Below are 13,822 nucleotides of genomic sequence, written 5' to 3'. Positions count from 1 at the left end.
GTGAGCTGCGATGCACTCATTAGCACCTGACAGCACCAGAGCATGAGGCAATGCTTTACAACATTACCTTTGTTACGGAAGAATGCAGTGGACTCCTTGGTGGCTAAGTTTGATCCCTCCAGCCGTTACACTCTTGAGTTGTGTTGATTTCAGTCAGAAGGCTTACTGCCTTTACTATTTAGTCACTCTTTAGTGTCCCTTAACCACATATAACTCGTTTCCCATACAATTTTCTGCTAACAACTTCCAACTATCAAAATTAGCACTAAGTTTAAAAAAAAAACTAAATAAAGACTTATTTTCCTGTTTGACTTGGAAGGCTTTAAATCCCATCTTTAAAAAAACATGTTGGGATACTCTGCCCTATAGAGAATAATGAGGAGTCTGAAAACCACATCAGGGATGAATCTGAAGCACATTATGCTAACTTAAACATAAGTCAATCACAAAATTACAAATACTGCATAGTCCCACTGATATAAAAAGTCAAGAATAAACAAACAGAAAACTATGCTCTTTGATGGTTACCTGGGATGGTAGGGAGAGACTCAATTTCTAAACAGCATACATTTGTTATTTGGGAAAGATAATGTCAAATATGAACATAGGTGAAGTCAGTCCAACCTGAGATAAACTAAAATAATTTTCATAAATGCTGTAACATACATAATTTTCCAACAACAAAAACAAATATGTTTTGGGGTAGGTATGTGTGAGAGAGAGCATGATAGATATGGATGCATAAATGTGTGTAAACAGGGCTATGTGAGTAAAATGTGCATGTATATTTGTAGGAATAGGTATATATACATACTTGCCTGTGCTACATATAAAAGGATGTTTCAAACAGTTTGTGGGGGTGGAAATTAAGAGATAATGGAATTGTTCATTGAATTTTTTGCATTGGATGTATATGTATATCCATATAAATAAAACAAAGCCCAAAGGAGAAAGGATGCATTTATGAAGGATTCCCAGACATATGCAAACAACTTGCAGGGTTGCTTTACTGAGCTAAACCACTTAGGAACAATCTCTGGGGAAACTTAATCAACTAGCACAACACAATTCATCATAAAAATAATGTTCTACATTTTTTTAACATTTTATTAGGGGCTCATACAACTCTTATCACAATCCATACATATACATACATCAATTGTATAAAGCACATCTGTACATTCTTTGCCCTAATAATTTTCAAAGCATTTGTTCTCCACTTATGCCCCCTGCATCAGGTCCTCTTTTTTTCTTCCCCCTCCCTCATGAGCCCTTGATAATTTATAGATTATTATTTTGTCATATCTTGCCCTATCTGGCGTCTCCCTTCACCTCCTTCTCTGTTGTCTGTCCCCCAGAAAGGTAGTCACATGTAGATCCTTGTAATCAGTTCCCCCTTTCCAACCCACTCACCCTCTACTCTCCCAGTATCGCCCCTCACCCCCTGGTTCTGAAGGTATCATCCACCTGTGCCTCCAGTTCCCACGTGCAACAGTGTACAACCTCTGCTCTATCCAGACTTGCAAGGTAGAATTCAGATCATGGTAGTTGGGGGGAGGAAGCATCCAGGATCTGGGGGAAAGCTGCATTCTTCATCGGTGCCACACCGTACCCTGACTGACTCATCTCCTCCCCTAGACCCCTCTCTGAGGGAGTCTCCAATGGCCAACAAATGGGTTTTGGGCCTCCACTCTGCATTTCCCCCTTCATTCACCATGGTAATGTTCTACAACTTATTTGCTGAATAGTGTCTTGGGACCTTAAAAGTTTTCAAGTGAGAGCTAGGAGGTAAAAGAAAGACATTTATAAAGGTACAAATATAGGAATGCATATATGTAAATATATAAATATATTAATAGGGATATAGGTCTATGCACATATATTTAAATGTTAAGTATTAAGGTACCAGACGGGCATTGGCTGTCTACTCAAGTACTCCCTCAACGCAAGAACACTTTGTTCTAATAACCTGGCATTCTGTGAGGCTCGCCTTCCCAAGACAATTGCTGAAATCAAAATGGGTGCAGAGGCAAACATGGTAAAGAATGCTGATGGTGGCCGGAAATTAAAAGATAGCGCATCTGGGGTCTTAAAGGCTTGAAGTTAAACAAGTGGCCATCTAGCAGGGAAGCAACAAGCCCACATGAAAGAAGCACATGATCCAAGATATGACAAAATAATAATTTATAAATTATCAAAGAGTTCATGAGGGAGGGAGAGTGGGGAGGGAGGGGGAAAATGAGGACCTGATGCCAGGAGCTTAAGTGGAGAGCGAATGTTTGAGAATGATGAGGGCAATGAATGTACAAATGTGCTTTACACAACTGATGTATGCATGGACTGTGATAAGAGTTGTATGAGCCCCTAAAAAAAAAAAAGTTACAACCTCAGAAGCACAGAGGGACAATTCTTCTCTGTCCTAGAGGGTCACTATTAGTCTGAATAAAAAAAAATTTTTTTAAACAATAAAACTTAAAAATAAATTTAAAAAAAGAAAGAAGCATATGAGCCTGTGTGATCATGACGTGTCAATGGGATCAAGTAACAGGCATCAGAGGACCCAAAACAAACAAATATATTGATGCAAATGATGGGCATCAAACAGGAGACTCAAAGCCCATCTGTCAACAAGGGGACATCCCTCACAGCAGGGTTACAAGGAAGAAAGAAGTCAGCCAGGATGCAACATCGCACCAACCGAACATACATTCATCTAGTTCTTTAATGCTCCCCCCACCCTCCACTATCATTACTACAGTTCTACCTTACAAATCCGGGAAGACCGGAACATGTACAATGGTACAGGTAAGAGCTCTTGACATACATAATCCAGGAAAGATAAACCCTACAGGAACAGTAATGGGAGTAGTGAGGGTGTGGGGAAAGAGTGGGGAGGGGGAGGAGGAGAAAAGGGGAACTGTCTACAATGATCAATATATAACCCACCTCCTAGGGGTATGAACAACAGAAATGTAGGCGAAAGAAGACAGTGGATGGTGTAAGATATGAAAATAATAACTTAGAATTTATCAGGGGTCCATGTGGTGGGAGGCGGGGAGGGGAAAAAAGAGGAGCTAAACCAAAGGCTGAAGCAGAAAGAAAAAGTTTTTCAAATTATGATGGCAACATATGTACAAATACGTTTGATATAACTGATATATGGATTGTTATAAGAGCTGTTAAGAGCCCTCAATAAAATTATTTTTTAAAGGCTTTCAAGTGGCCATCAAAGATACAACTATAAATCTCTACTCTTATAAAACAAAAGAGAATGAAGTAAGTCAAAGACTCAGAGAAATAAACTAGTCCACTGAAGACGAGTAGTCCACATGAGCTAGAACCTCTCTTCAGCTCCTCTTCAGCTACCACGACCACCATTCTGACCAGGGACACAGTACAAAGTCCTATGCAGAATGGGAGAACAATGCAGAACAACATGAAAATGCCTAAAACGGCCAGACCTTTCGGGCCAACAGAAACTAAAGAAATAACCTTTCAACTTGGAATTTTGCAAGTCACCTTTCAACCAAATACTAGATTAGCTTGTAAATGCTGACACACTACGAAAGTTGTAAATAATGTCACAGAACAGTTCGTATAAATGGATAAAAGAAAACCGAATTTGCTGTGCAAACTTTCACCAATACAAGATTACAGACAAGAAAACCCCATGTGGCAGTTCTACTCTGGTGTTGCTGAGTTCGAATCAACAATAATATCCAGAAGCAGCATAAATTTATGTATATACATATATTTGTATATATGTTGCTGCAAAACACTTACACATCTCCCAAGAAAATCATTGGGTTTGACATTTTTCTTTCCTTTTTTACCAGAATGAACTGTTGATATGTTGAGAGTGCAAAAGATGTTTTATCCTACAGGTGGCTAATGTAAGCAGTTAAGAATATTCAAAAAGGCCCTCGACACAAGAGTTTGTAAAAAAAAAAAAAAGAAAGAAAGAAACAAAATCAAAACAAATAAAAAAAGAAAGAAAAATAAAAAGAAGAAATTAAAAAAATAATATTCAAAAAGAAAATAATGGAGGGGGCTTCATCAACATATTAATATCTTCACAGGCTTGGCTGTAGTATTATAGGTCAGGGGGGGAGGGGTATCACCAAATGGGATTATAAGGTTAAGCTTTATTCCACATTATTTAAAATATATACTGCAATTAAGAAAATTAGAAACAGAAGAATAAAATCTTTAATAGTAGCTCCTTTTGCCTCTGTAGTGCCCTTATAATGAGTATTTTTTAGGGGAAATCTGAAAATGTATGTTTTGTATTTATTGTTATCCTTTTAGAAAAGTTTAATATCACTTAAATGTCCATTCTGTAGAGTTTTTCCTTCCTTATACTAACCATAGACACTTTAGAACAAAATCCTTAAACCCAAGAAAATTAAAACTGGAATAAATCATTTTTACATGGCAGGTAACTGTGTTTATAAGACCAAAAGAAAATATAACAAATTTGATAGTACTGATATCTTCTATCTGCTGAAAATAGATGTTTACACACAAGAATCTTGACTGTGTTTAAATAAGAGTTTGATCATATAGGTATAAAAATTACATGGCAATATTTTTAACCCGTTTGAAATTTTATATTATACATAATTATATGCACATATATTTAAAATGTTCAAGGATCCTGGTCGTGCAGTGGTTAAGCACTAAGCAGGTCAACCAAAAGGTTGGCAATTTGAATCCATCCGCTGCTCAGAAGAAGAAAAATGCAGTCTGTTTCCATAAAGAGGTATAGCCTTAGAAACTACGGGAGCCTATAATACTCTATCAGAACAGACTTGGCAGCAGTGGATTTGGTTGGGTCATATGTTATAGATATAGATTTGCTCCACTATCTAACAGTGAAAATTCCTATGAAACCTTTCATAAGCTGAAACAACACAAAAGAAACCAACCATCCTAAAACTTACAACATCCTGAGATGCTGGCTCTCTTTCATACAACATACGAGCTGTAACTGTCAAGTCCCAAACACTGAACCACACCTATAGAACTTGCCCCATATCCAGTAGCTCAGGATATCCCAGGTTTGTCTTGCTGCGGGAACCATGCAAAACACGTTAGGACAAGTTGCAGATAACTCAAAGAACCACTGTTAAAACCTCCTTTTCAGTATAAGTAAGATCGTTGAATGCATGAAAGCCAAGATAGATAACCCTTGAGAAACAGTTCAGGGAGTAATGATTTCCTGAGGATACGGGAAAGGTGGGGGAGGGGGGCTGATAGCAAGGATGACTGGATAACCCCACTCAAGGGAAGCAGGTAACAGAATTGTAGGGAATGAATATATTGGATGGGGTAAGATACGGCAAACAACAACAATCATGTATAAATAAGAATAATAAGGATTCCGGAGGGGGAGGGTGGGAGGGAGAGAGAATAAAAGGGAGCTGATATCAAAGAGTTCAAGAAGAAATGCTTTGAAATTGATTGTGGTAGTAATTGTACAAATATGCTTGATATAATTGAATTATTGAATGTTATTATCTATAAGAAACCACATTAATTTCTTTCAAAAAGTCAGCTATTAACAAAAAAACAAAAACTCCTATTTTTCCTCCAAATACTACAAAAGGCTCATTACCAGATCATAAAAAAGAACCAGCTATATTTAAAATAAAAGTTACAGAATTATGAGTCTGTTCACTTGTCTTCCTGCTTCAGCTACCATGAGTTCACTCTTTCAATTTGTTTCTCCTCAAAAAAATCAATTACCATAAATGATCGATCTCCAAAGGATATTCGCAGTCAAAATTAAAATCCACAAAATTAGTTAACTCCTTGAAAACAAGAAAAAATAGAAAATGAACATGAATATAGTTATTCCTCAGTATCAGTGGAAGGTTGATTCCAGGACCTCTACCAGACACTAAAATCCGAAAATGTGTTACCTAAAATGCATAGTATTTGCATCTGACATACTTCCACATACTTTAACTCATCTCTAGATAACTGATAATACCTAATGCAATGTAATGTCGTGTAAATGGCCCTTTACACTCCCTCTTAGCCTCTGCATGAGGAGCCCTGGGGCACTCTCAGGTATGCTTTGCATGGGCTCCAAATTACTAGCCACTGAGGGCAGACCGAAATCTCACAAACAGCCTAAAGGCAATACTACAGGAAGCAGAATGCCTACACAAATAGATGTCCCTAAATAGTGCAAACACAGAGAATACACTGAGATGTTAAACCTAAGATTAAAAGTTCCAGTGCACCAGGAAGCACCTTGGAAGAAAGGCCTGGAGATATAATGAGACACATCACCCCTTAAAAGCCCTCTCGGGGAATCAAACTGACAAGAGCAACTCAAAAGACTAAGTAAGACATGTTAACTGGGGAGGAACAATTCAGAAAAGGAGTGTGAAAATATTGCACAGCTTCAAGAATGTAATTGATGTCATCAAATTTTACATGGAGAAATTGTTCAATCAGTGTATGTTCTGCTATAGTCTTATCAACCACAACAAATTCACTTTAAGAAGAAAACTGGAGAATGGTTCTACTCTGTAACACATGGGTTGCCATGAGTCAGTCTTCTACAAAAAAACAGGGTGGTGTAGTGGTTATGCATTGGGCTACAATCTGCATGGCCAACAGTTCAAAACCACCAGCAGCTTCGCTCCTAAAATACTGGGCTTTCTATTCCCATAAATACCTGGTCTTGGAAAACCACAAGGGCCAGAGGTGACTAGAAGTCTGCACTTTCTCCAAGGCAATGACTTTGAGTTACACAAACTGTGTTTAAACCCAAACAAGCTGGGTTTAAATCCTTGTCCATAATTTGCTACCTCCTAAATTAATCAAAGCCCTGCTTCCTCACCTAAAAATAGTTGTGAGGATTAAATGAAAGCCATGTAAAATAGCCTGCTGCCTGGCATGTACTCAGGCAAGTAGTATGTGGACTGCCAGCAAAAGACATGACTATTCTCAACCCTTACTGCAAAAAGGATCAAATAGTAGAGCAATTTAAATTCGATTTAATTCAGTACTCAATAGGATTGCTGCAGATTACATTTCCAAAACCAGAAATTTTAAATTGGTGGCAAAAAAATTTTAATTTTAAATTGGTGGCAAAAAAGGTTGATGGCTCAAACATACCCTGATGACCTGCTTCTTCCACAAGGTCGCACTTCTAACCCTACACACGAGGCCACCAGGAATTGCAATCTACTCCACTGCAGCAGGTCTGGGTGTCTGGCGTCTTATCCTTAAATGCTTCATCACTGCCCACCTCTCCAACATTTTCCATCTGCGGTTCGTGGAATTCTCCACCCTTGAACCCGTAGATACAGAGGGTTGATGCTACACATTCATTAGTCACTTAAGGGTCAGAACACATCTCACTGGGGAAGTCCACTCACCCCAAATTTTGCTGGCATACAATTCACATATCGTTCAATTCAGTAGTTCAATTTTATCAAGAGTTGTACAGTCACCACCACAATCCACTTTCAAACTTTTGCTTCAAGATTGTACTCATCATTACTCGCTCCCCACTCCCCCCACCAACATTCCCTGTCATACCCCCAAGGGGCCATTAATCCAGTTACTGTCTTTATAGATTTACCTATCCTGGATTTCATACAGAGGAAAAAACAAACAACAGAAAACTAACAAGGTTAACAAAGTAAAACAGATAAAAGGTTGATTTTTTTTTAATTTTACAAATAAAACCTAGAATACAAAGCTGTTCACATCACCTGTTATCTAAAGTATTTGTTTTAATAATAGACCTCATATACTTAAGTAAACAGAATTTGCAGTGCTATTCTTCTGTATTTAAAACAGCTTGGTTTCACACAAATTAAGACATTTCAAAAAATTCACTGCCAAAGATGAGTCATGATAAACAATGGAATTCAAAATAAAGTCACTATATGAACTACATTTATACGGTACTTTATTTAATAAGACTTAATTCTTTATTCTGTTTTCATCATTTCAAGGCATCAGTTGTTTCCATTAATTAGGAGTCCTGGTGCCAGTGGGCTGCTAACCAGAAGGTCAGCAGTTTGAACTCACCAACAACTCCACAGGAGAAAAGATGAGGCTTTCTACTCTCATTAAGATTCACAGTCTCAGAAACCCACGGAGGCCATTCTACTCTGTCCCATAGGGTTGTCAGGTTGCTATGAGTCAGAACTGACTCAGTGTCAGAGGTTTGTTGGGCTTCTTGAGAGCCTCAAGTAGCCCTATTCACCTGAGAAAGCTTCAGTACGTTTATCAGCCACGCCAAGCGCAAGGGATGCTGTTACATGCCATGCAATCATTCTACTTAGAGCAACTTCAAGAAACAATGTGAGAGTGTCCCATGGAGTTTTCCAGGCTGTAATGTTTACAGGGCGCTCTTGGCTAGGTCAGGCGAGCAGCTATGTCACTAGTCCTTAACTTAGAGCCTAATGGCTTGCCAGTTAGGAAAATTTTGAAAATGGTCTGGACAATTTATTTGATTTGTTCAGATGTACTTGGATAAAGTGAGATTGGAGGAATTTAATTCTCTTGGAATGAAATTCTGCATTGTCAAGGATAGCTGAAAGATAAACAGACCTCAAATGAGAACACTCTCTTTCTAGATCAGTGGTTTCAACCTTCTCAATGCCGCGACCCTTTAATACAGTTCCTCATGTTGTGGGGGACCCCCAAGCATAAAATTATTTTCATTGCTAGTTTATCACTGTAATTTGCTACTGTTATGAATCCACAACCCCTGTGAAAGAGTTGTTTGGGGCACGACCCACAGGTTGAGAACCGCTGTTCTAGATTAAGGCTAAAGTACAAAGAGTTTCAATGTGCTAAAGGGAATTTTTAAAAAGTGATAGGAAGAAACCTATGACTAGGTAAACTCAGTTTTACTACATTTTAAAAGAATTATAAATAAGTGATTCATTTGTTTCAGTTTAGAAACCCTGTGTTGCAAGGTCAGCATTTTAAAACCACCAGTGAGTAGCTTCCTCAAGACAAAGATGGATGGGACTTTCTATTCCTGTAAAGATTAGTCTCAGAAACTCACAGGGGCCGTTCCATCCTGTCAAGATTGACTTGATGGCAGTGAGTAAATTGTTTCAGTATGAACTAATTTAATCTGGCATAAGAAGGCACCAGTTCTAGAATTAAAACTAAAGAGCTGTCCTAATTCACTCTGATGTTCATTTTAGAAACAAGTATCTGTGAATATAAACATCAGTCAAAAAAGAGTGAAATACAAGGGGATTTCAAGAAGTTAGTGGAAAAATTGGAATAAAAAAATAACGAGTTTTTCCTAAAACTTTTTGAAACCTCCTACTTGGAATACAATTCACTGAAAATAGTTATACTCAAAAACATATATTTTATTTTAAAATTGTGATGATTGAGCAACTCTTTTAATGCATTAAAACCAATAAATTGGACCTTGGAAGGTCTTGGAGATCACGGTGAGAACTCTGTCTACTACTGTGGGGAACCTGTGAATATTTTTAGCAAAGACCACCAGAGCCTAGCACTGTGGACCTCCTTGATCCAGAACAAAGCCATGGCCTCAGAGGAATGGGAGAGGAACATCAGCATCAACAGCAGGACCATGAATCAAATACATGAGACAGAGTAGTGGACTTCCCAGTCCACGGAGCAAGTACAGCTAAGTGCAGGAGGCTGACTTGTGGCATGGAAGCCTCTAGGCCAGAGTCTAGGGACTTACATGGGGGAGTTTGACATGCTGACCCATGGAAGTGGAGCTGAGGGTCTCTGGGTTGGGCTTACAGCAGAGTGGTATGCCCTTGGAGTATTTATTAGCAGCCCTGAAAACTTATTTACATATACTGACGGAACTTTGTCTTGAGAATTTCTACCTGAACTAATAATCTATTAACTTCCTTAATAAACCCTTAATCATGAAAAAATCCAATGAATTGTATGATATGTGAATTATGTGTCAATAAAACAGTTAAGTTTTATATATATATATACATATCTTAAAGAGGATTTAACCGCAACTCAAAGAAAAGTGAAATCATATATACTACATGAAATCAAGGTCTGCATCCGACTTTGGTCTTGTATTCTTCACATGGAACTTTTTCTTTCAAGAGCGAGCCCAGGATTATTTTTTAATACCTACATTTTCCTGGAGCTCACCTCTCATCCCAACCCCAACTCTCATCAACTAAGATTAAACCCACTGTCATCAAAGTAGATTCCAATTCACAGTGATCTTCTCCTTCTAGGAGAGAGCAGAACTGCCTCTGGATTTTCAAGGCTGCAAATCTTCACAGGAGCAGAAAGCCTCATCGTTGTTCCATTGAGCGGCCTGTGAGGTCAAATTGCTAACTTCTTGATTAGCAGCCCAAAGCGTACACTGCCCACGGTTCCTTCTCTTCCAAAAATAACCATTAAAAGGATCCACAATTAAAATGGATTCCCTCGACTATCTGGATTAACTTCCAAGAACTCTACTGAAACAATGCTTCTCTCAGGAAGAAATGGGGTGTCCCTCTCAATCCTCCCCAAGAGATCCCCCAGTGTTCCAGATCCCCAGAGAACAAAGCCATTAACAAACTTCCTTCCGTAGATACGTAACCATAAATGCAGACCGTCCATTCTTAAATACATCTCCATCTTTTAATACTAAACCTTCAGGTTTGCCTTTAAATTCCAACATGACGATGGCTGTCCACTTCTTTCCCTATACTGACTTCTCACTCCTAGGTCCCCAAAGGAAAATAGGTTTCAGCAACAAAACAGTTTCTAGAGCTGGTAATGTAGAGGCACACTACAAATGAACTGCAGAAGGCTTCTTGTCACTATAACATACAATCCAAAAGCCAAATTCCATGGTCATCAAGCCCGTTGTGACTCACAGTGACCCTATAATGGGTTTTTTGAGAATGTAAACCTTTCTAGGAGCAGAGAGCCTCACTTTTTCCTTCAGAGTGGCTAGTGGGTTTGAACTGCTGACTTAATGGTTAGCAGACCAGTGCCTAACCCACTCCAAAAAAAAAAAATCAAACTCACTGCCAAGTCAATTCTGACTCATGGTGACCCCATAGGGCAGGGTAGACCTGCCCTGGTAGGTCTCCAAGACTGTAACTCATTTTAAAGAACTTTTGCCCAAGGAGAGGGTGATGATGGTTTTGAACCACTGGCCTGGAGGGTAGCAGCCCAGTGCATAACCAGTATGCCACCAGAATTCCCGTTTAACCCACAGTGTCACTAAAACCCAAAACCCATTGCCCTTATTTCAATTCCGACTCACAGCAACCTTGTACAGATTTTCGAAAGCAGCAGATAACCCCACCTTTCTCCCGGGTGCAGCTGATAGGTTTGAACCACCAACCTTATAATATCCCATCCAGAGTAACACCAGGGCTCCTTAATTGAGGCAGACTAAGTGGGAAAGTAGGATTTTTTTTTAATTAGTGGGAAAGCATAGTCTCACCACAGTGGTGGGAAGACTAAAAGGTGTTTTTTTTTTTTTTATGTATTTTGACTCTTCTAACATCACTTATCAACTTCCATTAAAAAAAAACTTCATTGGCAATTATTAGCCTATATTTGGAAAGACCTGCTCTAACCATTCCAGCCTGTTTCTTCATCTATAAAACGCTGATAGTAACAGCATCTTTACCACACAAGGTTACTGTGGGCATTAAATGAGACAGTAAGTACATGCAAAACTAATATAGCACCATTGCTGCCACACAGGCTAGCTAAAATGTGAATTATTAATCATAAAGAAAAGCTGAGTAACTGTTATAGACTGAATGGTGTCGCTCAAAAACACGTGCTGCAAATCTTACCTCTCTCTCTGCCTGTGTTATGCTCCTGTTTGGGAATGGGCTGTCTTTGTTATGCTACGGAAGATTAGTGTAGGATATATTTTAAATCCATCTCTTGACAGATTTGAGATTAAAAAAGCAAAAGAAAAAAGAAACGGGGAAGATCGACACATTGGCACAAGGAGAGTGTGAAGCCAGAAGAGAGTCTGAAGAGACAAGGACCTTCACCTAAAAGAGCTTTTACTGACCTGTAAAAGAGCTTTTCCCTAATGTGCCCTGAATTCGGATTGCCAGCTGCCTACACTGTGAGAAAACAAAGCTACTTGTTAAAAAATCAGTCCCTTGTAGTATGTCTGTTAGAGCACCAGGTAACTAAGCCATGGATGCCTCCACAATACGTATTTTTGAAATTTTACTATCATTTAGTATGTGCGTAAGTTTATCCTATCCATTCCGTTAACATTCGAGCTTCCAAACTTAGGAAGGCCACCGTGGAATGCAACTGAACTCAACAAAAGCAGAGGCAGAAAATTTCATGCTAAATTACAACTTGATCAATGTAATTATACTGACAAAATGCCATGAAACTTTAAAAAAATAATGCAAACAAAGCCGGCCGGGGTCGTAAGCAGTCGCTCCTTTCCAAATGAAGTCACCATTTGTCGTCGACTTCACTGAAACTTAACTTCAGTAGTGTGTCCACGAAAAGCCCGTAGCGAGGCACGGTTTCTTCGCTATCGAAGCCTTTTGGAAACCTGGCCCTGCCGAGGCCGCCCGCTGTTTACAGCGACCCGCGTGGTCACTCTAGGACAACTGTCACTTGTCACCTGCACGCCTGGCTGTCTCGAAGAGAGGCGTGGGGAAGGCGGGTGTCTGAGACAAAGTGGGCAGCTGGGGGCGTCCCGAGCGGGGCGGGAGAGACGGGGAATTCTGAAAGCCCCGGGTCTGGCTTTCGGGAGAGCACTCTCCAGGGGCAGAGCCATCGGCGGGTCCACCGCCCCCGCCCGCGGGAAAGGGACGCAGGTGTGACCCTCCCTCCGAGACGCGCTCGTTGGCTCCGCGGCCTCCTCCCCACGAGCCTCCCCACGGCCCCGTTACCTTTCTCGTCCTCGTCGATGCGCAAGGCCAGGGAGATGTACTCGAAGGCTTGCTTGTGAAGGGCTCGGACGCGCTCGGCCTCCCCGCCCGGGACGGGCGCTGGGGGCGAGGCCGGGGCCGGCGCCGGCGGGGCCCTGGAGCTCCTCTTGGCGGCCATGAGGGCGCGGGAGAAGCGCTGGCAGAGCCACACGACGAGGAGCCCCAGGTGGAAGGCGACCAAGCGCAGCAGGGCGAACGCCACGAAGAGCGGATAGGAGAAGTAGTACAGGTTTCGCTTATGCGGCGACCGGGGCGAAGGGGCCGGCCGGGCGGCGGAAGGGGCGGGGGCCAGGCAGGGAGGCGGAGGCCTGGAAGGCACCGGGCTGCTGCGGCCGCCGGAGCCTTTCTTCTCTCGTCCGCCCGGAGAATTCATTCACAGCCCCCACTGCCGCCGCCGCCATAACCCGCCTCCCGCAGACCCACGGCGACCAGGCGACGGCAGCGGCCGAAGCGACGGCCACGGACGCCCGCGAGCCCGCCGGTCCCTGGAGCTCGGCACCTGCACACGCGCGGCTCCGCCCCCTCGTCCTTCCTAGGCCAAGAGCACAACCTCTTCTCCAGCGGCCGGTCTGACGCCAGCCCCTCCCTCCCGCTGTACTCTCCGCCGCCTGGTAGCGCAGCGCGGCTACCACGCACGCGCACGCTTTTTCTAGGCTGCCTCCGGCGCGCGCGCGCGCGCACGCCGCCGTCTTTGTTGGCCGGGCTTCCTCTAACGCGCGTGTGCAGTGCCTGCGGCACGGCCCGTCCCCCGCCGAACTGCAGTTCCCAGCATGCAGTTCGCACTCCGACGCCCTTGGGGCTGTGTCTTTTCGTAGGACCTCTCACGTTTCGCAGGTCGTTGGCTCCCGGTCCAGGGAAGGTGGCACTGCTATTGAAGTCCTTAGGGCTCATACTCC

At 41.7% G+C, this 13,822-nt stretch overlaps 1 protein-coding gene across 2 annotated transcripts in view; it reads right to left on the bottom strand.

Annotated features, from left to right (window-relative positions):
* SPAST (spastin) overlaps nt 1-13,538 on the bottom strand; it is a 93,824-nt gene extending 80,286 nt beyond the window's left edge. For both annotated transcript variants that reach the window (XM_075535337.1, XM_075535338.1), the window contains exon 1: nt 12,888-13,538. In XM_075535337.1, the coding sequence (XP_075391452.1) occupies nt 12,888-13,299 (412 nt within the window). In that variant the 5' untranslated portion in view covers nt 13,300-13,538. The remainder of the gene's footprint in view (nt 1-12,887) is intronic.
* Between the last annotated feature and the right edge of the window lie 284 nt (nt 13,539-13,822).

Source organism: Tenrec ecaudatus, chromosome 17, assembly GCF_050624435.1.
Source record: "Tenrec ecaudatus isolate mTenEca1 chromosome 17, mTenEca1.hap1, whole genome shotgun sequence".
In the NCBI taxonomy this organism is placed as follows: domain Eukaryota; kingdom Metazoa; phylum Chordata; class Mammalia; order Afrosoricida; family Tenrecidae; genus Tenrec; species Tenrec ecaudatus.
The sequence above is the reverse complement of the archived record's forward strand: the minus strand, read 5'-3'. Positions and strand labels throughout refer to the sequence as shown.